The sequence below is a fragment of the Mercenaria mercenaria genome, chromosome 5 (genome assembly GCF_021730395.1).
Source record: "Mercenaria mercenaria strain notata chromosome 5, MADL_Memer_1, whole genome shotgun sequence".
Taxonomy (NCBI): domain Eukaryota; kingdom Metazoa; phylum Mollusca; class Bivalvia; order Venerida; family Veneridae; genus Mercenaria; species Mercenaria mercenaria.
The window spans coordinates 71,716,970-71,739,003 of NC_069365.1; the positions used below are offsets into that span (position 1 = coordinate 71,716,970).

The 22,034-nt window shown below is 33.4% G+C and overlaps 2 protein-coding genes across 2 annotated transcripts; both read left to right on the top strand.

The window, feature by feature from the left end:
* The first annotated feature begins 2,918 nt into the window (after nt 1-2,918).
* On the top strand, nt 2,919-11,623 carry LOC128557503 (heat shock 70 kDa protein 12B-like). The gene is made up of 5 exons (XM_053544895.1): nt 2,919-2,999; nt 4,352-4,679; nt 6,403-6,621; nt 7,466-7,616; nt 8,831-11,623. Exons 2-5 carry the CDS (start codon nt 4,365-4,367, stop codon nt 9,898-9,900), a joined length of 1,755 nt encoding a protein of 584 aa, XP_053400870.1. The 5' UTR covers nt 2,919-2,999; nt 4,352-4,364; the 3' UTR covers nt 9,901-11,623.
* Nucleotides 11,624-13,788: 2,165 nt separating this feature from the next.
* LOC123559119 (uncharacterized) lies at nt 13,789-15,994 on the top strand. Its single transcript, XM_053544896.1, has 2 exons — nt 13,789-14,227; nt 15,312-15,994. Exons 1-2 carry the CDS (start codon nt 13,867-13,869, stop codon nt 15,725-15,727), a joined length of 777 nt encoding a protein of 258 aa, XP_053400871.1. The 5' UTR covers nt 13,789-13,866; the 3' UTR covers nt 15,728-15,994.
* The last annotated feature ends 6,040 nt before the right edge of the window (nt 15,995-22,034 follow it).

Here is a 22,034-nt window from a genome sequence, read left to right on the forward strand (position 1 = left end):
CTTTATTTTTCAATATTCATTTGAACTATTTAGCATTTATTCTTTAAAACAATTTCTCTACTTCTTCCAGCAAGAACGAAATAAGTTATGACGATTTATATCTTGAACGGAAGCAAGTTAAGAAATTTATTTATTTAAAAGGGAACATGCTAAAAACATGCTAAATAATAATCTAGCATCTGTGTGAAATCGAGTAAATAAAAACACTAAAATGGCTGAATTTTCTTCAATCTTTTTCAGTAAGGGTCCGATTTTAAAGTTACGAAGGGCTTGACGATGATTTTCATAACAAATCAATGTATTGTTAGACCTTATACAGACATTGTGTCAATTGTTTTAAAAATGAGTTTTCATGAAAAAATCAATATAAAATATACACTGTACATGCAGCTTTTTCTGTAAATCTCAGAATGCTTTAACACATATCTAACCAAATTATTTAAAGTATACTTATAGGAAACAGAGCAAACACTAAGTACAGTTGTTTTTTTCCATTTACCTCAGTCTGACCATAACATTGGACCTAGTGACATGGGTTGTGAGCTATGTGTGGTAATCAACTGATGATAAATTTATGAAAATCTTCCTAGCAGTTAGCAGTCAGTAAGAACACAAGAAACAAGCATGATAGATAAATGGCTGGGCAAATGGACAAGCATGACTTTAATATTACCATATACTTTGTATGTGGGGATATCTTGTGTAACTTTACTAAACCTTTTAAAATTTTACAAATAAATCTGTTATAACTATTTCCTTTAGGAACGTCTACTATGAAAGTTTTATAATATACCGCTCTGCTTTTCTCCACTGAAGACAAGATTATCCAACACGTTTCATGAGGAAACACCACTAAGAGAAATTGAAAGAAGCGAAAAGTAGTAAATTCAGCGGGTTGTATTTAACGAACTGTAGTTTTCTTATATAAAAGTTAACACCCCCTTTTCTTCTTGTTTTTGTAAAGTAGCGATCTAGTTCTTTATGGAAATATATGTCTCTGAAAATCTGATATGCTAGAAAATGTCGAAAAACCGTTATGAAAGAAGTAAATAAAAATATTCATATCGTGAGATAAGCGATATGCTCGTCAGTTTTTACTCTTGATTTGTTGTTGTTGTCGAGGAATACAGGCTTAGGTACCATCTCTAGTTATATTTCCGTCTTTGATTATCCGGATCAATGGAACTTGCACAAAACAAGTGGATCTAGCCGGATGTTACACTATTTTTTCAGCATTGCCGTTCCTGTGTCATGGGGGATAACTAGTGTCTTTTATAGGAAAGCTCGCCGCATCATTTATTTTACAAGATGCTATTCTGAAAATCCACCCACCATTAGAATAGTCTAAGCGTCGCTGAGCAGAGGGCTTTGAAGAATATCACGTACATGTGCCATGACGCTTTCACTGGATTCCGAAAAGGTTTACAGCTTTCGCATATTGTCTCCCTTTATTGCCACCTTTTCCTCGAACCCATTCTTTTTCAGGACATCTTCTCTCCTTGCAAAACTAAACAGGAATCCGTACGGTTATCTCGCTTGTGCTTTTTAGGCTTATTCTTCCCTTCTTCACTTCAAATGCTATGGAAAGTTCAAAATCAGCTATATGGAATTCTTAGAGCCAAACATCTTTTCCAAAAACATTCGAAAATGCTTGATCGACTTGCCCCTCCACTGGCTTTGTGTAACTCCGTTAAAGAATCATTAGAAAGAATTTTATGTACTTGACATCAGCTGTACCTCCTGTTACGAGTAATGTTGGAATCAAATGGTAATTTTATACTTTTGTCGATAACAACTGATGGCATGCATATATATGTGAATATAAGTACCAAATACGTTCACATCACTACAACACCACTGAAACGTTTCAAAAACGAAAACACATATAATTTTGAAACATAGGTTTTAATTAAATATTGTTTCTAGCCATATGTTATATTTTTGTAGCATTTCATAGTGAACCCGCTGAGTGGATATTCTTTGGAAAATACACAATATTAACTGTTGATTACTTCTTCCATGCCGGTTCTTATAAGTTACAAAGTATATTTTGATAAAAACATACGGATTTAATCAGCAATCTAACCGTTTACAAAATCAATACATTGGCAATAGATTTGATAAATTTACGTCACTGTCAATGGTTCATATGTCTCATATTTGCTAGTCCAAAATTTGATTTAAGCTTCCTGGAACGAAGAAGGTCGATAAAGACGTTAAGGTAAAAATCATTCATCCTATCTTTGGATTAGAATTAAGAGTGTATTTGGTAAAAATGAACATGTAACGGATATAACTTAAATTGTTATTTCGTAATTATTATTTTGTTTTCCGAATACACTAAACATGAAACAAAAATTAAGTGAATCTTTTGTTTACTATTTCAATGGATTTGTGATAAAGCACACGGACAAATCTATATCATAACTTAGTGAGTAGAGAATGTCCGACTTTAAAGATATATTATGCTTATCTTTCACTAAATGATTTTATCATTAAAATGTAGAAAATCGTCGTCGGACTTTATATATAAACTTATTGTGTATATACATGCGGGCTGCAAAATGATATCTTATAACAATTACTTGTTAAAACAATCTTCCATTACACTCATGTTTTTATTATTATATGTAGTATTTTATCATTATCAGACAGTACTGTATACAAATACACAAATCCGCACCCTAGCACATATACACATATTTTATGTTCACGTAGATACTGTGAAGTAATTGTTCATATTTTGGACATAGTACGTATATTCAAATTAGCGTACATTTCTTTAAACAATCAGAAATGATATTACCCTGTCTGGCGTATGAGATATGTAGGTTAACAAGATTTTTATCATCTACTAGAATAAATTTGTATGTAAGATACTTCAAAGTAGATTATTTTCGGTAAAGATAGGACTTTGTCATTGATCCTAAAAGCGGACGTATAGTATCTACTTATAAATTCAAATATGTAATTTCGTTTCAGAGAAGGAACTATTCAGAGTAAGTGTCATCATCATTTGCAATAACAGGTACATTCATTTAAATCTTTAACATTATCAAGCTATTAAGTACTTTAGTGTATTGAAATAGATGTACTAAGATTTCTAGCATGTAGTCATAATGATACGTTTATAACTTTATCATCTTTCGCACTAAAAATCTGATTTTTAACCGAAATTTAATAATACACATTAATAAAATGAAACCCTTCTTTGTTCATAACCGTGTCAGTTTACAGTATGCTAGGCATTCTTAGCATACTCTGTTTCTATAGACTTCCAGCTACGCATACTGTGTTGACATTAAATCCCCCTTTAAGGACAGACTGGTTTGATTATTGTCCCGTGACCTGCTTTGACGTGCCCTTAATGGTGTTTCCTTTGGCGCTCTGGCTTCTGTACAGTCATCGAATACATGTGAGTTTTGATTAAGCTTGCATTGTGTCCAATTCAATAACCGTGTAACATAGGAACACGGTAGTGGTTAAAGAGTGGGGTTTGGTGGCAGTAAACTGGTTTAAACTCTCTAGTGGTGAATTTCCTGTGCTTGTTTGTTACTCCTATGTTATTATTTTTTGCATTGATTTGTGTTAATGTGTACATTTGCTCAGTCGCTGTGTATGTGTATATATCTACTCTTTCCCTTATTTCCGTGTGAAGTGCTGTGTGGGTGGCTGCGTTCTTTGGATGTGGCTGATGTGGCTGTTCCTGCTGTAGTTTCTCTTTGTTTTGTAACTAGGCAATTGTACTATGTGTGTGTTAAGGGGATGGTGGAGGACTGCGTGCATGCGTGCGTTTAGGCATCTAAGTTTACTTGTAGTGGTCACTGGTATCCATATGGGCGACTCTTCTTTAATGTTAACAATTATAGATAAAGCAAGAAACAGACGAAACTCCAGTTCTAGAAGCTATTATATTTCATTGTGTGCCAGGTGTATTTGGGACACACATGTGACTCATATCTGTAAGTAATTATAATTGGAGGAGGAGTAGCCTAATTTGCTCGGTGATTGTCAAACGCTACACTGTATAAGAAAAATTGTTCTCCATACCTGTATTATTCAACCAACTAATTGGGCTAGAGGACCCGGAACGCGAGCATACGACCCCTGGTTTCGTAGTCCGGCGTATATGTACCGCCGCCGCGTGAACCTGTAGTCGTATTTCTGGCAAGGGCAGATAATCTGATAGAAGCACCGACATTCAGTTACAGATGTTCGCGCGACAAATTACAAACTTGAAATTTGGGAGTGATTTTCGTATACAGGTTAGCTTAACTCGTGCTATTTTGCAAACAAATTTATATTCATATAAATATTATCTAACTAAAACAAATATGTTCTTGCTTTGTAGCAGTGCTTACAAGATGTCAGTAAAAGCATGCAACTCGGGTGACTACTTACTTGTTTGTGCAATCGACTTTGGAACGACATTTTCCGGATATGCGTTTTCCATGAAACATGATTACATAAAAGACCCTCTAAATATAGCAACAAATAATTGGATTGGTCAGTCGCTAATTTCACAAAAAGCACCATCGACTGTACTTTGTCGTCCAAATGGCGATTTCCACTCTTTTGGTTATGAAGCTGAGGGAAAATTCTGCGATCTAGCAAATGACGACAAACATCATGGTTGGTTTTTCTTCAGACAGTTCAAGATGATAATGCATTCACAAAAGGTCAGTAATCCATCTTAGTACCCCTTGCTGTAGCCATACAAAAAACATCATGGCAGAATTTGTGATAAGACCTACAGACCGACCTATGTGTAGATGAACTTGACCCAAATGATCTTTCATTCAAACCTCAAAATACAAAATCTTTTTCATACACTCTTTTGAGTTTGAAAACAAATCATGTGGTAAGGTGAAAAGATCGTCTTAAAATGCTTTGCAACAAGAATACTAGCCGAATATGCGTAAATCAAGTTTGTGGTATTTGACACGAAGTAACTTGTATTGTCCAGGTATGCCTCTACATCACCGACACTGACTGAAAATCTCCTTTTAGGCCTTATATTTTGTTTTACTTGTGAAAAAAGATCTAATACCGACTAATCTACTAATCAGGAACGAACGGCTAGCGTATGTGTGACTTTAATGTGAAAGTGGACTTTCAAGAACTTTCTATCTTTTGAATCAATGATATTATAGATATACATTGTATCTTTTCGTGATCGATAGTAACAAGATCGATGTATATCGTGCAAACGTTTTGTTTAATCTTCTCGTCTGAAGCTTCTTGTATTCAATTGTCTATACCGGCTAGGGAAACAAGAGTACAATGATCTTGTAAACATGCCAGCCTATGTAGGCTAGTGTTTGGAAAACACTTGTCAAATATATTGTAAATCATACAATCGCACATGTAGTTTATGATGTCATAATTATTGGAAAAGATAAGATGATTTAGCCTATGTAGGCTAGTGTTTGGAAAACACTTGTCTTACACAGACAGACATGTAAGATCATTAAATATATTGTAAATCATACAATCGCACATGTAGTTTATGATGTCATAATTATTGGAAAAGATAAGATGATCTACTCTCAGGATATCCTTTTCTTTACCCGCTAGGTTAGCAAGAATTAGTACCAGTACGAGAAGTAGTTCTGCCGTGCATGAATGAAATTATTCAGGTGATCTACTCTTATCAATATCTTTCTTCGCCAGGTCGGCAAGAAATAATTGTCCTTACCCGCTAGGTTAACAAGAAGTAGTTTCTATTACTTTGTCGTTTTAGTTCTGCCGTGCATGAAAGAAATTATTCCGTCCTCCAGACTGGGAAAATCGCCATAACATAAACGTTTGTTAACTTTTCACTTTTAACTTCTTGTCGTCTGCAAATACACTCTTGAAAACCTTTACAATGCTTTCCGCGAAGAAGAGTAAAACGTTAAATATCTAATTCTAATATTTAGCCTTTTAAGCAGTTTGATTGGTACAGCTGAAACGTTCATATTTTGATGAACCCCATGGCTATAATATTATCATAACTTTCTTATTTGTGAACGATATACATGTATATATATATAATTAAGAGCACTTATTTTCTTAGTAACCTTTGAGAATGGTTTAGAAATCAACGTTTGATACGAATTTTGTGGCCGAGAGCAAAATTAGTAAAATGTAAAAATCGGAGTTTTGAATTGTAATTATTAAGTCATTTTTTCTGATGTTCATGCATTCGTATAACCCACAAATCTCCGGGCTTTTTTTTCAATAAGTGTATTATTCGACAGGGTGTGCGTGAAATCAGTTATCAAACACTTTAAACCAGTACTGAAAAAAAAGAATGATATAAATATTATATATGCTGAGGACACGCTTCTTACTGAATTATACAGAAGATGTGTAAACTATGCATGTACATATTGAGAATCTGTCAAATTTTTACCACAGGAACTTAAACGAGCGACATTGCTGCACGACCATGAGGGTAAGAGTATGCCGGCACTGGACGTGTTTGCTATGTGTTTACGGTACATCCGGAAACATTTGTTAGACGCCATTGACAAACAAGGGATGTCTTTAAAAGACAATGAAGTAGTCTGGGTGATCACGGTTCCAGCTATTTGGTCTGATCCTGCTAAACAGTTTATGAGGGAAGCAGCGGTGCAGGTAATCTTGTTAGAAATTCTTACAATTTACATCTTTATGCTTTTCTTGTTTCATGTTTATTTACATGTATTATTGTATGTGTTTTGTTTATTCGAATTTCACGCCGACAAACCTTCCACTACGGTAGCATTATAACTGTAGACGGGCTTCCGGCACAAGAACAATATCGAGGATGGGGAGGAAAACATATTCAAAGTTGAAAATCTTTATTATACTCAGTTTATTTATTATGAAGTGGTACGTATTCGCTTGTCTGTTTTGATTCGTTAGCCCCTTCATTTTCAAAACACTACATTGGTGTTAAATGGTTTTCATGTGAGGAACTTATAAGCACTAAATTACCGCTTTAAATTTAGTACACGATGTTTTCATAGGTTTAAAAGTATTTAAGGTGGTACCACGTTTTCAATTGCCGGTCAATAACGAAATCAAAATGTAATATTCAGTTGGTTTTAGAAGTAAAAACATTATGATTCTAACTAATGTTTTCTTTATCCACCAGGAAGGATTCACTCTTATGCCTTAATATCGAGTTATGGTACCCTTTTTACCAACAATAAACTTAATTAAACATTAGAAATTCTTACGTGTCTTTAATGATTAACAAAACTATTGCTTTTTAATTTATTGTATTTTTACGTAAAAGCTCAAGACAAAATTTGACAGATGAAATATGACTCATCACTTAAATACAAGTTTGCTGTTATTTTTACTTTCTGTTCGATTTTCTTAAAAGAACACTTAAACCCAATAAAAAAACCGACTGTTCAAAAGAGTGTGCGTAGTCAGGCTTTGCTATTTTTGCATGTTGAACAACTTTTCAAACAGTCAATTTTTTTGTCAGAGTGGAATATCAAACGAGCACCTGATACTTGCACTCGAACCAGAAGCTGCATCTATTTATTGCAAAAGACTACCTATAGACAGATTAGCTGCGGGATCAACATTACCAGGATTTAATCCAGGAATTACTTACATGGTTCTTGACATTGGAGGTATGAGTACTTTGACTTTAGGTAATACGCGCCACCTACCGGTTTTTAACGGACTGTTGACAAAATTAAAGTTTATGATATTTCCGATTGACTGGTATTTTTTCAATTCTCTGTTATTCTCCATTTTGCTGTTGTAAATCTACAAACATGACCACTAACGCCATCACCAGCGTTTTAGATTCCGCTCTATTTACCGTGGCGCTTACCCTACCTCCAGTAAAAGAAAAGTCGCTTTTATTCTTATTTCGTAAATTGCAACTAATTTAGATTCAGTTTCTGTACGCTAGTTCAAATTTTATTTAAAAAACTGCCAGACACTTTCTTAAATATAGGCGTCTTTACGCAAATTTTTGGGTAAAACTCGACGTCGGTTTTACGTATTTTGCTTTCTTAAATCGTTTGTCTCCCATGTGACATGTAAATAAACTTGACAAATTATATGTCATTAGAGAGATAATTTTAACACAAACTTGAAAATAAAGAATTTTTTCCGTATTTTTGTTGTATATGAAAACGCTACTTAGAAAATCTGTCAAGTACGTCATTTTGCGCTCTGCTGAAAAAAAATGACGTTAGTATTTACAGCTGTAAAATGCAGAATAACAGAGAACTGAAAAATACCAGTCTACTAGAAATATCTTTAATTTGTGAAAATTTCATGATAGTCCGTTGGAAATCGGTAGGTGGCGCATATTACCCTAAGTCTACTTTGATTTGCGTCCCTTTCCTGGGTTCCTTCATCTGAAAATTATAATAAAATCGTATTTTCTCAAACTGTTTTTGCCTTTGTTTGGTTTATTTGACAATATCACAAGTCAGTCAGTATATATTTAGGTTAGAATACACTAAATAAAATATGAACACTACTCCGGTCGACTTTATTTTTGTTTAAAATTCAAAATAGCCTAATTTTACCAGTCAGCTTATCAGATTGTTGGGATTTGTATAAATGAAAAACAGTTTCGATAATGAACAATCATAGTAAAGACACTCTTGCAAACTTTTTTAACTTCTTTTACTCTATTTAGTGAGTTTTCTGTTTAAGTCGAAAATATCAATTACTAGTAGTTACCTGGTACATTTTAAAAACAGTTCATAGTCAAATATAAATGATATACGAGGAGACTATAATCATATTCTCTTATAAAAATGCATGTTATCTGTTGTTAAAGTCTATATCAATCACTATTTAATTCCGACCTTACTCATTACAGGAGGTACAGCTGATGTCACAGTACATAAAATTCTTTCTGATGGTTCTTTAACTGAGCTACACAAAGCCAGTGGAGGTGCTTGGGGTGGAACAAGGGTTGATCAGGCATTTCGAATGTTTCTGAAAAAGACGTTTGGCTCTAAAGTCATGAAAAGATTTGCAGAAGAATTTCATATAGATGATTTTGACCTTTCCATGGAGTTTGAAGTGAAGAAGAGAAGAATAAGCCTAGAAAACACAAGCGAGATAACAGTACGTATTCCTGTCAACCTTATGGTTTTGTTTAAGGAAGAGACGAAAAGACCTATTAATGATATCCTGAAAAGGAATGGTTTCGACGATAAAGTGACAATAAAGGGAGACAAGATGCGAATAGATGCAAACATCTTCCGAGATTTTTTCACGGAGTCCGTTGAAAGCATAATAGCACATGTACGTGATATTCTTCGAAGCCCTCGGTCGAACGACATTTCGACTATTCTGATGGTTGGTGGGTTTTCAGAATCGCCACTTCTTCAAGATATGATACGCCGAGCTTTCCCAGAGAAGACATTAGTTATCCCCCATGACGCAGGAACAGCAGTGCTAAAAGGCGCCGTCATGTATGGCCATCAGCCTAAGATTGTGACATCAAGGATCAGCAAATTTACATATGGAGTAAACTTCCACAGAGACTTTGACCCGAAATTACATCTCAAGGAAAAACGGGTTGTTATTGACGGTGACGTTCTATGCAAAGACATATTCCTGAAATTTGTCAGAGTAGGCGATACACTTAAACTAGGTGAGAAGAGATCACACACCTTTATCGAAACATTTCAAAGCCCAGAGAGGAAGCGAATGATAGAGTATTGCAACATATTTGCATCAACTGATCCAAAACCAAATTATATTGATGACGAGAATTGTTGGATGCTTGGTCGTGTCGCAATGCTTCCACCAAAGAATGGATGGCCTGATAAGATAGAAGGTCGAATTGAAATGGTTTTTGGAATGACCGAGTTCGAAGTAACAGTGTTTGATGAAATTTCTGGGCAACAATTCAATGCAAACTTTGATCTGTTAAAGTGACAATCACAAATTGAAAGCAGAACATATCTACAAAGAATATGTTTACAGTTTTTCAGCAACCTTAGCTGAAGTGTCTTAAATACAATCATTTGTCCGATTTTCAGTACACTGACATGCAAATGATGCAAATGATTACAAAGACCACGTTCTGAACATTCTGCACACACACACTTAGTCAATGTAGTGAAAAATAATAGTTTTCCGGAATGTTTCGAATGTTAGCGGATTGTTCTTATCAAAGCTTGGTGCAAACAGAAATAAATACTTTCTACCATGGAAAGCTGGTCTTGGCTCCTATCAACTACGGATATTCTCAATATTGATGGATATCAGAGCAGAACAGTACACTATTTATTTCTTTGTCAATTATCAGCAGATTTCTCTAGAATTTTTAGAACACTGTTATGAGCAGTCAACGGAGTGTGGTTCAGGTGAACCCCATGCGTACAAAATGCTTTTTTCATAGAAAGCGTTGTACTTGAAACAGTGACATGTTTACAAGACATCTTATAAATTAACAAACATTAGTTTTCTAAAATACTATATTTTTTTGTTCTTTTTATGCTCTTTATTGCTTATTATATATATGTCATTTGTTCATAAGATGTGTTTTCATACAATTTACATTTTTGTCAAATCTCTTAAACTGAACACAATACAGTGCTGAACGCTTATCATATTCAACACAAGTACATAAAATGTATATTATCAAAATTTATAGCTTGCTTTTGACCCGCATTGTACAACTATACACTGAATTAAGAATCCATTACTTTTTAAAACTCCAAATTAGCATAAAGATCAAAAAGTCGTTGGTGTAATAAATTGTAAGCATTCATTTTAGAATAATATCAACGTTGAATTAATTACCGGTATCTGTTATTAAACCAAAATCTCCAGCTCCTAAAATCCGCTCAAACCGCTATTTTCACTCCCTTCTAAAGATATATGGGGATAAGTACCCACTCGTAGAGATATATTGCGAGATTTTATCTACGTCGCAATGTTTGCTTATGCTTGACTATCTGGGCCAATCTTGAAAAGGAACAAAACCCACTAGTCCAAATACAGCACAAAAGCCGCAATTTTCACAAAAGTTCAAACACCATATGCAGTTTATTGTGTGTAAGACTTGCCTCTTTTTCCCTATTTCCATCCGGTTTTGCAAAGAAATAAAGCAGCTTCACCTTTTGTTGAGACATGAGCCTTTTTATGTCAGATTATTTAACAATTGTTTACATATGTTTTTATTTTCACAAAGAATTTCATTTACTACATGTACATTAATTTTAGTTTAACTAATGTTAACCAGATATTTTCAACTCTTTGACTCATTTATCTGTAGGTTACATATCATCTGTTATTAAGTGAAACAGTAAGTTGGCAAGTACTGGTGTTGCCAATGGACACATACAAACTGTACTTGTTAAACCAATTTTAAATAGGTTATAGATCAATTATTGACTATCTAATGAATTAAGTTACTGCGTTCACTTCACTTCGTTTCATTTTCACAAAACCAAAACATGTATTTGATCTATAATCTACTTTTATTGCTTATTGAGAAATCATTTTGTAGGATTCAACACAGAACTGATGGAGGGGTCCGCCCATTCATGTTAGATAGACGTACATGATCGAACTAAGGTAATTTAATGTGTAGCATGTTTTGAAGATGATTTTAATCAGACTGTGTTGTTGTTTCTTTTTTCCAACCTTAGTAAGAGATAAACAATGATGAAAAATGAATAGAAAAGAGTTGATAACATCTTTTGTCACTGTGTTATTCCTGTGAGAGGAAGTATGATTGCTGAAAGATTCTAAACAAAATATTGTATATAGCTTAACCTTCATCGAATATACATACTTATAATACTTATACGCCTAACTTGATAAACCGGTTTAAGCTCCCCAGTGGTGTTTTTGTCACTGACCGTTCCAAGGCGGTGCCCCACTGTGTTCCTTTGTTTGTTCGTTTTGTCCTTGTGTGTTGACTTTGTGTGCGCGTGTGTGTGTATGCTTATTGTTCGTCTTGTCCTTATGTGTTGGCTTTGAGTGTGTGTGTGTGTGTGTTGTTCGTTTTGTCCTGATGTGTAAGCTTTGTGTGTGTGCGTGTGTGTGTGTGGTGCACGCGTTTGCGTGCTGGGGGGTTCGTTTTGAGGAGGCTGCGCTTTTGGTGCGTGGCATTCCCTGTTTGATATTTTTCTTTGTTTTGATAAAAGATATTCACAAAAATTTCACGCTACCTTTTATTTCCCTTGTGCCGGTCATGACACAGGTACACATTTTACTATTAGATAGACGTTGGTCCATGTATAATTTGGAGGTACATATTTTTATATTACCCGGGTACGACTATATGGAAGAAAAACTAGCTACTTGAAAACTGAGAAAATATATCTAGCCAAATCTTATAAATTATCAAACTAAGATTTCAGAGTAAATTAATTATATCAACAATCATGTGATGTCACTTTTCTATGTATTTTTTCTTTTGTATTTTAGGTAATCTTAAGTCTTAGATTTGGAACTAATTTCTAATTAAAAGTGAAATGGCCATCCTTTTTATGATTTTTAAAACCAGGCATCACTACGTCAATCATTTTTTTGTTTTATCTTGTATGGCCAGTGGGCTATAATCCCCTTTCACTGGACATGAATCTGGGGACATGTGTGTGTGCGTGCGTGCGTGCGTACGTGCGTGCGTGCGTGTGTGTGTGCGCGCACCCGTGTGCGTATGTATATATCTATGTGTGTATGTATGTATGTAATTATGTGTCTATGTATGTGTAAACGACAGACATATACACTTAAAACATAGACAAAGTAATACAGATAGACAACAAGGACAAACATTTGGATACTGGAGGTCACGCCTAGCAGTAATCCTTGTCCAAAGATTTTCATTTGGTAAAACATTTTATTATCTTTAATGAGTCATATCTTTTTGCTGTTATAAGTCCTCTGACAAGCTTTTTATCAGTTTAGAGATTTAGAAGACCTCTCAGAATATTTATATGTTTGTATACTTTTTAAACATAATAAAAAGGTACAAACCATTAATGGTTTTTAGCAAGTAAAATTTGTTTTATCGTTATCTACCATCTTAGCGGAGTTTTGCTTGTTATTTTTTAGCGGAGTTTTGGCTTACTAGTGTTTAGCTGTCCTATTCTGCTTACCTTAAAAAAACAACAAGAGCTTTCCATAAGACAGCCAATGCTTGACTATTTGAATTGTCTTCCCAAAAGCAGGATGTAAAAATATCTATAGAGTTTCAATCCAGTATCTGCAGTAGTTTTGATGGGTATCTGCTACAGTAGTTTTGAAGACAGTAACTTGCATGCAAAACCTTAACCAGGGTTTTCATAGTCCAAAAGGGGACATACATTTTTTGTAATTTGACCAATATACATGTCAGAGTTATGGAATTTGACACAGTAAGGCTGCTAATTGACGTAGAAAAAGAAAAAAAAACTCAGTTTCAAAGCAATATACCTTTCAATAATAGCTATATGTACCTGCATACAAAACTTTAACCAGGATTAACCATTGTGTGACGTCGACACAAACGGCAACGCCGACGCCAGGGTAAGTAGAATAGCTCGAAAGTCGAGTTAAAAATTCAACAATAAAAAACAGCTAATACCTATTGACGATGTTTCCTGCAAATTGTATCATGTACAAACAATTCTACTTCTTTACTAGTTTTCTATCAGATTTTCGAAAACAAATTAGCTGTGAAGACAACCTTTCAAGATAAATCTAGCATTCCGCAAGATTAGTTTGGAGATAAGGACATCAAACATATGTTTTCGTCTAAACCATCTTTTCATTAGTTTAAATGCATAAATGTTCAGGTATTTCTGCCACATCTACATGTACCTGCAAGTAATATCTACCTGCAAGTAATATCTAACATGATCGGGAGTTAAATCAGATCGGGACTTAAACCTTCTATTTGTAAAAATGAAAATGATACTTTCACGTTTTCTTTTGGTTTGTTTATTTCTAACTCAAACTGATTCTGAACCAGTTTGTTCTAAGTTTGCTTACGAAGAACAACTCCTGGAGAAAATGGTTAGAGTAGAATTTAATGTAGGACAAATGGAAAAAGAAATAAAGAACACCAACAACCTCGTTCTGGAATCTTTACAGCAGCTGAAGCAAAACTGGGAGAAAGTAGCCAAGGAATCCGAAGCACTGAAAACTGACGTCAGAAGAGTGTTAAATGCAAATGAAGAGAAGGTGTCCAAAGAAATCGATGATTTAAGGGCAGAAATGGCGAACGCGTTGAAAGAAAACAGTGACACGGCAGCGAAATGTGAAGGTTTGTGAAACTGCATGTTATCTTTTTGTTTAAATAAATTATAAATTATAAATAATTTAGATTCCTTTGAAAGGTTTTCGGAACTGATAGGACATCGAAAAATACAAAGTTAACGCAACAACTGAAAGAAGTCTCTTAAACAGATTTAATATCGAAATTACTTGTGAACAATGTAAATATACCCAATAGAATCAAACATATATTTAAACTCTAAGTAAATAAATTTGCTAGTTTTAATATTTGCATTTTATTGCTTTCTTTTATATTAGGCATTAAAATATAAAGAATTCACTCGCGGACTTTAAAGACGCCTCATCTATATCTGACAACAATTTTATTCTTGCAACTATTTAAATGTTTGGGTATTTATTAAATCGGATCCAGTAGGGTAGTTTTTCTGTGATACTTGAAGCGTGACTATTGTAACCTGTGGACATGTAGCTCGTGCTTTAATTTTACATCATACAAAACTCATGCACACATGTGCTGTATTTCACCTCATACAAGTTCAAAGCGCCAATTTACAAAACTTAATTATTATTACATGCTGAAGCTGATTTCAAAGTCATGAATAACATTTCTTTAATTTCTCGACTTTTATCAAATAAAATGTATATTCATTCAATTTATATTGACTTTTATTCTTCTCAAAAGTAGAAATTACTTTCATTGAATGTTTTGGTATGGGAAAGTCGCTGTGGTCCTAGGGTTCCACGTTTGTACCAGTCACGTGAACGATTTAAATTACGTCAACTTCACCTACATTTTGCAACATAAAAATCAACTTAATCTTTTGTAACTTGAAAACTTGTCTTTTACCGGTGTAACAACTTAAACGGATAGTTACTATCCTTTTCCCGACGACTACAACCGAATCTCTTTATATCAGAATAAAACTTAAACGGACGATGGTCAGGCTTCGTTCAGCACAAAAAATGCAACCTTTATATCTTTTAGTATATGCACATTTCATAAATATATGCATTACGAGACTATTTTTGACAGCTGTGAACCCTTATTGGAATGCAATTAACTTGTGCTTAGATTGATTCAGGTCAATGCAAAAATCTATTTTCTTTTTAAGCGTCCATGTTTGTACCAAATGTTGCATTTAAAGCCAGAAGTCCTTCCTCACTTGACCCAGTAGAAAACGAGGTGATTGTGTTCACCAAGAACATTGTAAACATTGGAAACGCCTATGACAACACCACAGGGATATTTACAGCTCCGATAGATGGAACTTATCTATTCACAAGCCAGCTTTGTCTTGTGGCGGGAACTTACCTCACATTTGGTATTTATATCGAAGATATGCTCTATACTGTCGGAAGATTCTACGAAAAAGACGTTAATATTTGTTTTAATTTGGAAACAACGGCTGTCATGAAAGCTAACCAGACGGCGTCAGTAAAAAGCTGGTCTGCCGCCAAGGGAAACGTGTTGTATGAACAAGATAACCATCGATGGAATTTGTTTTCTGGAACTTTGATTCACAAGTAAATCGATTTCACGAAACTAATATCAGTGAATATTGCTGCATAATTGTATAATGATCAGTAACGTATGAAAGTTTTAAACCGTTTAGTATTTTACATCGCCATTTAGCAAAACAAGATTGAACCATTATTTATGAAGAAAATAAATAAGTTTGAATTTCCAAATTAACGTTTCTCTGAAGTTCTGACGCTGAAAATAAGGACGGAAATTGAATTGGCAAATTTTAGAAATGTTTTAGGAATACTGAGCACTCTCCAACATTGTTATTGATTTGGGACGAACAGAAACTACACTTTAAACAAATAAACGTCACATCCAAATATCATTTTCAAGTACAGAAAATATTTACTTTTGTTCTTACTTAAAATACGTTTAAATGAAAATTAAATTAAATATCTCATCCTTAATATTGATTCTTGTCATTTAACAGACATCAATGATATTTACAGTTGTCTTAATCTTGTTTATTGTGAAAAAATATGAATTTACTATTCACAAATAAGCTTTTTAATAGAAAAATGAGAACCTATAGAAGATTGAAGCATAGTACATATGCACTTACTTTCAAAGGTCATACCTTGCTTTCAGACACTGATGTTATTTTTGGAAACAAAATTCGACACTACAAAATTTGACACTGAAATATTACACTAAAATTTGACAACCAAACCAGCCGACATTGTCAGAAATTTTCTAATATTCTCATTGTATAGTTTTCTACATGCAAACATTAGTATGAAGTATATAAAGTTAAGTAAAGATCAGGAAGGCGTTTGAAAATATCATGAAGTTCACAACAACCTTTGGTTTGCAGGACATCCTTTTCATCTGGACGATACATAAGATCATCGTTTTGACGTTATAATTAAATAAATGTTTTGTTATGAATGTACTGTCTAGACATATAGATAAAATGATTTTTGTTTTTGTAAATTGGTAGGATACATTTGTTACTTTACTTTATATGTAAATAAATAATTCAGATAATTATTTATTTGTTGTTTTTTTATTTTATACATACTTTAGCATATACTTATTCAATTTGCCGTTCTTGCACCGCATAAGACTCTTTTTTCTTACGGTACTTTATAAAAAATACTGACCCTGGGGTTGTTCCTAATTTAGACTTAGGGACCCGGCTTTAATACAACTAATAATGTGCTTATATATCCGAAAAAGAGGCCTAGAAATTGCCTTTGATGGCATTTTTGTTAATACTCGTCAGCAATGTTCAATGTTAACGTTATAAGAATTGGAAAAGTTTCAGGGACTGTCCCTTTCTAAGGGTCATAGTAAGGTCACAGCACATGGTCGGAGGTTAATAAGTGCATTTTTGTTATAAACATTAGAGTTTTGCATTTTTTGCTACTTTTTAATATAAATGTGTAATGTGTCTGTGATAACTATAAATTTGAGAAGTAAAATAAATTACGTCGTGTAGAGTTATTGAATTTTAGACAGGAAAAATTCAAAAAGACTAAAGTTATTTCTTTAGAATGAGACAAACGTTTCGTACGCTCTGATGTGTTATTGATATACAAAAATTATCCTTCTAAAACTTTTTACATTTAAAAGAAAAAAAGAAAAAAAAACTGGTTTGTCCTCTGTATGAACATTACTCCTCGTCAGCTGAATTGTATACATGCATAACGGTAACCAACGACAGACCGTCGCCAATAAGGCCACGACAAAGCAGGATGGAAGTATCAAAACAGTCGTCATAAGATCCTGTGGCGGCCTCCAGATATAGTTGCAGCACCACCATTACGAGTATATTAGGATGTTGCAAACGAAACTAGCTAGAAACACGAGAAGGGTTTCTTTATTTAGCTCTGGTGGCCCCTAAATGCAATCAAGTGCAGCTATGTCTAAAGATCACACAAAATGCTTCTAAGTTAACCGGGTTTAGTGAACAGCAGTGAATTGTTCATGAAAAGAAAATAAAAAATTGGAAAACTACAGGTCGATCAACACGACATAAAAGAACATGTTGCAGGCTCGGTTTCATTGAGCATGTTCATGGAGGCCGTTTAAAGAAAAATGTGGAGAACCGACAATCGACGTCGGATCACATTCATTTTGACGCGAAAATATCACCTGAACACTGACCAGATGCACCTAGAATGTAATATGTCTTAACTATTAAACGACTTCTAAAAAGTCGCCAGTCTTTAGTTTGTGCTTATGACCGGTCTGTTGTTAACACTAAATTTATTTTTGGCCGATGTCAAAGTAGACATAAAAATGAAAATTTATTTCTGATGTCATGTTATAAGACACTTATTGAATAACTTGCCAGTCAATAGTCAAAACTATTGACACTCGGTTCTTCGGTCCTCGGACAATACTTCTAGACTATTGATCGGTAAACCATTTGACAAGTGTTCATTCTTGTGAATTCTTTAAAATCATATCTATATCTTTGGTGGTATCTCGCATATGAGAAAAAATATCCACAATTTATCAAAACTTATATTTGCTTCAGCTTTGCTTCATTTAGTAAATATGAATATTATATTATGCACCTATGCACATATATTGCTAAGGTAGTTAAGGTAGTTCCAGTAAAACAAGCTCTTGTGCAATCATTTACATTTAACTTCTTCTTTCAGTTTCAAAGAAACAATTATACTGTCAGATTAGCAAAGTAAAAAAGTAAAAGATTTAGGGTATAGTTTAAAATAATTGCTTAAAGATTTCTTCAGTTACTATTACTATTGTTCTTTCATATCTCTAAAACACTCTTTTTATGTGTACATGTACATACATATAAATGTGCTTTGCACAAAACATTTTAAAACGGTTACAAAATTAACAAAAGCTTTATGAATATGCTGGACATGAATATAAAGATATAGTTTTACTTTAAAACCAATCAATATAACCACAAATAAAGATATTTAAGCCACGTGTTTTTCTTGGACTACTTTCGTATGAAAGAATTTGAATTACTGTCTTATCTTTGCCACATCGTGAGAGGCGACAATAGGCTCTGAACTCTTGGTTTTGCTGTATCTCTGTGATTCCAGTAGGTAAAATCTTCTGATTCCAAACCTTATTTTTTTTAAATGTATAGATGAAACCAAAAGTCATAGTATGTTTGGAGCCATATAATCCGTACTCTGTTGGTATGCTGTAAAAATCAAATCAGAATTATCAAAATAAAACAATAAAATAGTTATAATGTTACGCTTTCATATGATAATATTACTTTGTCAGTTTGCATTGTTGTGACAGGAAAAGGGTCTCTAACAAGACATTTCAAATTCGTTAGTGTATCAGCATCTCTTAAATAGATAAAAAGAAAATTGCAAGGTCTGCGAGCAATTTGGGTAAGAAATGAAGGGGCATCTGTTATTAGTATAAATTAAAGATATTCATGACAGTCGTCTAAAGTATTCATATAGGTAAAAACATTTGAAAAATAAACTAAAAACATAAAGATTAAATATATAAATTAATTAACTAGGAACATGGACAGGGTGAATTTGGATACGTTTACGTACGGTGGTCATAGTCAACAAAAATTCTGTAAGTAGTTTCAGATTCCAACCATATAATAAGTTTAATTTTAATATTCCAATTTACTTATTTTATTATATTGAAAACAACTCAAATGTCAAGGTCAAAGAGCCTGAACCTTGAAAACGATTTTCGCCCAACAGCTTGAAAACCACGTGACTTAGAACCTTCAATCTTGGTAGCACAATTGGACTTATTCAGTAAATGATTCTTACTCTTTCTATATCAGCAGGTCGAAGGTCAATGTCACAAGGATCTAAATATTTAAAACAGATTCTGCCCAAAAAAGAGAACCAATAAAATTAAAACCTTCAAATTTTTGGGGTCAGTAGGTCAAAGGTCAGGATTACAGGGACCTGAACCTTGAAAGCGGTTCCACCACAATAACTTGACAACTACTTTTCTTATTTTGCATTGTCTTGTACAAACTGGATATATCTAGACGAGTACCTATCCGCAAAAAACACAGACGTCTCATCGATTAATTCAATATCGGCTCGTCAAATAAGTGTTGTCGTATGTGGGTTATGGGGGTTTCGTTCCAGGTACATTTTGGTTTTCTACAGAATTATATAAGATAGCCTTATAGTAAAAAATATTGCTAGTAAATTATTCTGCGTTGTAAATTACTTGTATTCATTCAATATTATACGAATTTATATTTCTTTCATAAAATCATTTGGAAGACCATTGCTCTTTATAAAATATCTTCCTGAACATATGTGTATATATTTTTATGTTCAAAACTTTGCATACCGTTGAAATTGTTTGGAAATATAAAATTTGTCTTGTATTACATATACAATCTACTGTCTATGATCTTTTTTGTAGAGAACACCAAACTTCATTTTTTCAATATGATTTCATTATTGTATTTGTCTATCATTATTCCCCAGGGTGTCCGTGTTTTGAAATTGTTACGTGTGTAGATTTAAGATAATTAAAAACGTTTTAGTACTGAATGTGAAATTGTCGTTATTACAAAATGTTTCTACATTACAAAAATAAAAAAGTTGGTCAGTTTTTGTTACCAGCACAACCAAATTTATGTATACTATAAGATACACAATTTATCTTCGTAAACAGAAATGTATTAACCCTTAGCCTGCAAAAAACTCTCTAAAATGGACTGGTCTATCAACAGTACCATTAACTGCTTACTAAAAAGATACTTACTGAATGGCGAACAGTGCAGACCATGATCAGACTGCACGGATGTGCAGGCTTATGTTTTCGTTTTTGGTAACAGATGGTAATAATATTTAACGCATAATTAATCGATTTCATAACATGGTTTTGTTGATTTCTTTTTAAGTATCACTAGCTATTATGGATACATGTACTTCAACTACGTTAAACATGTTCAAAATCTTATGATGCAATTCTTAGTTTTTGCCAATAACTTGAACGTTACCTAAACTGCATTTCTGAAATATTGCATAATTTTTGACAAATATATTGTAAGTGTCGCGAAATATATTTAAACCATCTTAAACTTTTTCTATTTTAAGATTAAATTCCATTTTAAAGTCACAAAAAGGCATGGACATATTGAACTTTTTAACAAGAACAATCAATTTTAACACAAAAACCAGTAAAAACATGCAATTACACCACTATCTTGTCAACGTTAGACAGAAACGTCAACTTTTTGAGCACATTTTGAAAGAAGTAAATATCTACCCATTTGTGCTCATTAATAAAGGTTCGAACAGCCAAAGCTGCTTGCATAAACTTATGGTTACTATTGTGAAAATTTCTATAGTCTGATGTAGAAAGTATTTCTGAAACTGAAACAAAACGAAAAATAAAACCTTGTCAAACATATAAGCATATATCCATTTTATTCATCCTTTCAAAAGTGCCAAAACATGGGGTATCCACTTTCGACATATTTTTATCTTACCGAGGTCAAATTGCAAAAGTTCATGTTGATGTCTTTTTAAAAAATGCAGCTTGAAACAAATGTTTTACATAACTACAATTTGCAATAAAAATGTAAAGGAGTTACTTATATACATTGTACATGCTATTGATTTATCATTTCTTATATTGCGAACTACTTTTCTTCTCAATTAAGTAAATTGATAAGCACTTACAGTTTGAATTTTCTGCAACTTAGACAACCTATTTTCAACATTCTTTTCTAATGGTGTGTTAATTTTCAAAAGTGTTAAGTAATTAAAAAAAAGCACACATTTGGGGAAAAAGTGTTGCTTAAGATGGTCTAAGGAGTTTCCCTGATTGACGTTTAAAATTCAGAACACTCAAATTACTAAGTCATTCTTAAAGCTCAAAGCTTGTTATCAATACATCTCTTTTTGTTTTGACCTATCTCAAATGAGAACGTGTTTTTCATGATTCATAGTGCCGAAAATATCAACGGCTCAACAAAATATTTACTGGAAGTTCTTATCTTAATGATAAGCTGTTGCACATTTTATTATGGAGAACGAAAGGAAGAGGGTGATGCCAAAACAAATAGACAACACATGCAGTAAATTGTTCCACAGGCTAGTTTGCGGTGAAATTTTTGTCTTTCTAGTTCTAGTTAATTACATTCAGTTTCAGCGCAGAAATACCTGTCTGACACAGAGAGATTATTACTTTTGAGTTCATATCTTTCGTATCAAAAATTTTAGAAACGATTAATAAAATTTGTATTCTAGCATAAAACTGATGTTCTTGTCACTTTCCGGGAGTGTTTTAACAGAAGAGAAAACGTGTTAACAGAGAGATTCTCTTGCCCATGCGCTCTTAAAACACGTTTTAATATATACGCGTTCCG